This window comes from Amphimedon queenslandica, unplaced genomic scaffold (genome assembly GCF_000090795.2).
Source record: "Amphimedon queenslandica unplaced genomic scaffold, v1.1 AMPQUscaffold_10808, whole genome shotgun sequence".
Taxonomy (NCBI): Eukaryota; Metazoa; Porifera; class Demospongiae; order Haplosclerida; family Niphatidae; genus Amphimedon; species Amphimedon queenslandica.
The window spans coordinates 5,732-7,664 of record NW_003548944.1 but is presented as its reverse complement, the minus strand read 5'-3'; the positions used below and the strand labels follow the sequence as shown (position 1 = coordinate 7,664).

Here is a 1,933-nt window from a genome sequence, read left to right as displayed (position 1 = left end):
ACCCACTAATTACTGACCTCTTTGATGTACTGTGGATAGGAGAGGTCAGTTACCAGCTGTGAGGCTAGTTTACGATATATTGAACTTATCTCTGACAGAAACACGTCTTCAAATACTCTTTGATAATACTAATAAACAACAACAAGTCAAAAACAACAACAACAACAATTTACCCCATAAGGTCTCTCTTTATCATATTCCGTAACTTCAACTTTAGCAACAAATAAATAAATAAATAAATAAATAAATAATATTTGAACTAACTAAATGATTGTAAGACATCATGGGCCATCCCTAAATCCCTTTCATTGCCTTCTTTAACACTGTGTGTGTGTGGGATAAATATTAATCAATTAATTAATAATATTAATTAGTTGCTGTCATTACACTTCATTGATTACAGCTGATATTAATTTTTCCTCAATGACGTCAATCATTCTTGTGCGCCAAACTTTTAATGACATCTAAATAATAAATAAATAAAATAAAATAAACGATAACTATCATTACATTTCTAATTTCTACTGGTGCGTTTGGATCAACTGGTGAAGTTGGCGGTAAAATAATTCCAGGAACATTGTAATCTAAAGAATCCTGAGGTCTATACTTATTGAGATGAACCTAAAAGAAACAATTTAATTAATATTTATTATTATTATTATTTACTCTGTTAAAATATGAAAATAAACTGTCCAAATAATGAGCTCCCTGGCGGTAAAGGGACCAGCTGTAATGATATCGACAAAATAATGATCTTGAATCCAACAATATTATCTCCTAAAATGTGATGATGATTAGTCACACCCACCCAGGCAGCCCCTCCCACCCACAGTACCTCAGCTAGTGCAGTGACCGAGTCCTCTAGAAGTGAACGAGTTGATTCGTAAAGTTTCTCTGCAAAAGATTTAGGGAGTGCAGCACACAAAGCATAGATATCACTAGTTATAAGATAAGGAATCAACAAATACTAGTATACTGTCGGTATATTATTAGGATACGATATGTTATTATTCCAGGTTAGTCTTTTTACTGGCCTCAGCTCCACCACGGCACTTATTGTGGCACTCAAGTCTTTCCATTTCTCGTCAAAATCCACCACACCAGGTCTAAGAGACATCTTAACAGGCAACCACACCCAAATTAATAACTTTTAACAATCATAATAACTTGTCATTATCACTGTGTGTTATTGTTGGTAAAAAGAATTCATCATTATTGAGACATTGTTAATTATTATTATAGAGTTATTGAAAGAAGCATGGGCTATTGTATTGTGGCACAGGGAGAGCAGGTGGAATTTGAGGAGGAGAAGGAAGATATTGTGGAACCGAAGGAGAGTATTGTGGAGGAGGAGGGAGTACCACGGCGCTATACAGCATCTATTGAACAATTACTAACAATGATTAAACTGAGTCACTTACTATCCCAGTTTGGTGCAGTTCATTGTTTAACGGCTCTAAAATACCATTGTTATAATAGAAGTTTCTACCTTGATAGTTAATTATGGATACAGGATTAGATTCAGCTTGAATATACTCTATTAACACAATACTTTATGATGAATGATATTATGTAAATACATTTTATACAATAAAGTGTACAGTCCAATAATACCTGCATTACTTCCTTTATATTTATATTGACCTGTGTTCTATAATATTAATTAAAGTTTGGCAGGTTGAGAGATTGATTGTTACCTTTTTACGAATGGCTCTGCAAATATTAAGGGTCTTATGGTTAAACTCTACCTTTGCCTAAAAGAGATTAACTAATCAATGAAACAATGAATAATGAAGAAGCCATAGTAATGGAGCTAACTGCCGCCAGTTGTCTTTGAGGGAGCCACACACCCTCCCTCCTCAACCTCAGCTAAAACAACAGAGGTTAGTGCCATACCTGAGCTTGCAATGTGCAAATGCAAGCACTAGCAATT

General features: G+C 34.4%; 2 protein-coding genes across 2 annotated transcripts in view; both read right to left on the bottom strand.

Moving 5' to 3' along the window:
• Positions 1-17: 17 nt before the first annotated feature.
• Positions 18-1,901, bottom strand: LOC109589854 (cullin-2-like; the record flags this gene model as incomplete). Its single annotated transcript, XM_020005847.1, has 11 exons — positions 1,698-1,901; positions 1,615-1,651; positions 1,422-1,537; positions 999-1,379; positions 836-938; positions 667-777; positions 511-621; positions 388-464; positions 265-323; positions 174-211; positions 18-128 (listed from the first exon to the last, which is right to left on the bottom strand). Coding segments are annotated over exons 4-11 (729 nt in total), but the record flags the coding sequence as incomplete, so codon positions are not given.
• LOC105315343 (spartin-like) overlaps positions 1,245-1,933 on the bottom strand; it is a 6,354-nt gene continuing 5,665 nt past the window's right edge. Inside the window, exons 9-10 of the mRNA XM_011409953.1 lie at positions 1,422-1,537; positions 1,245-1,379 (exon numbers count right to left, since the gene is read on the bottom strand). Coding sequence (XP_011408255.1) covers positions 1,245-1,379; positions 1,422-1,537 — 251 coding nt within the window. The remainder of the gene's footprint in view (positions 1,380-1,421; positions 1,538-1,933) is intronic.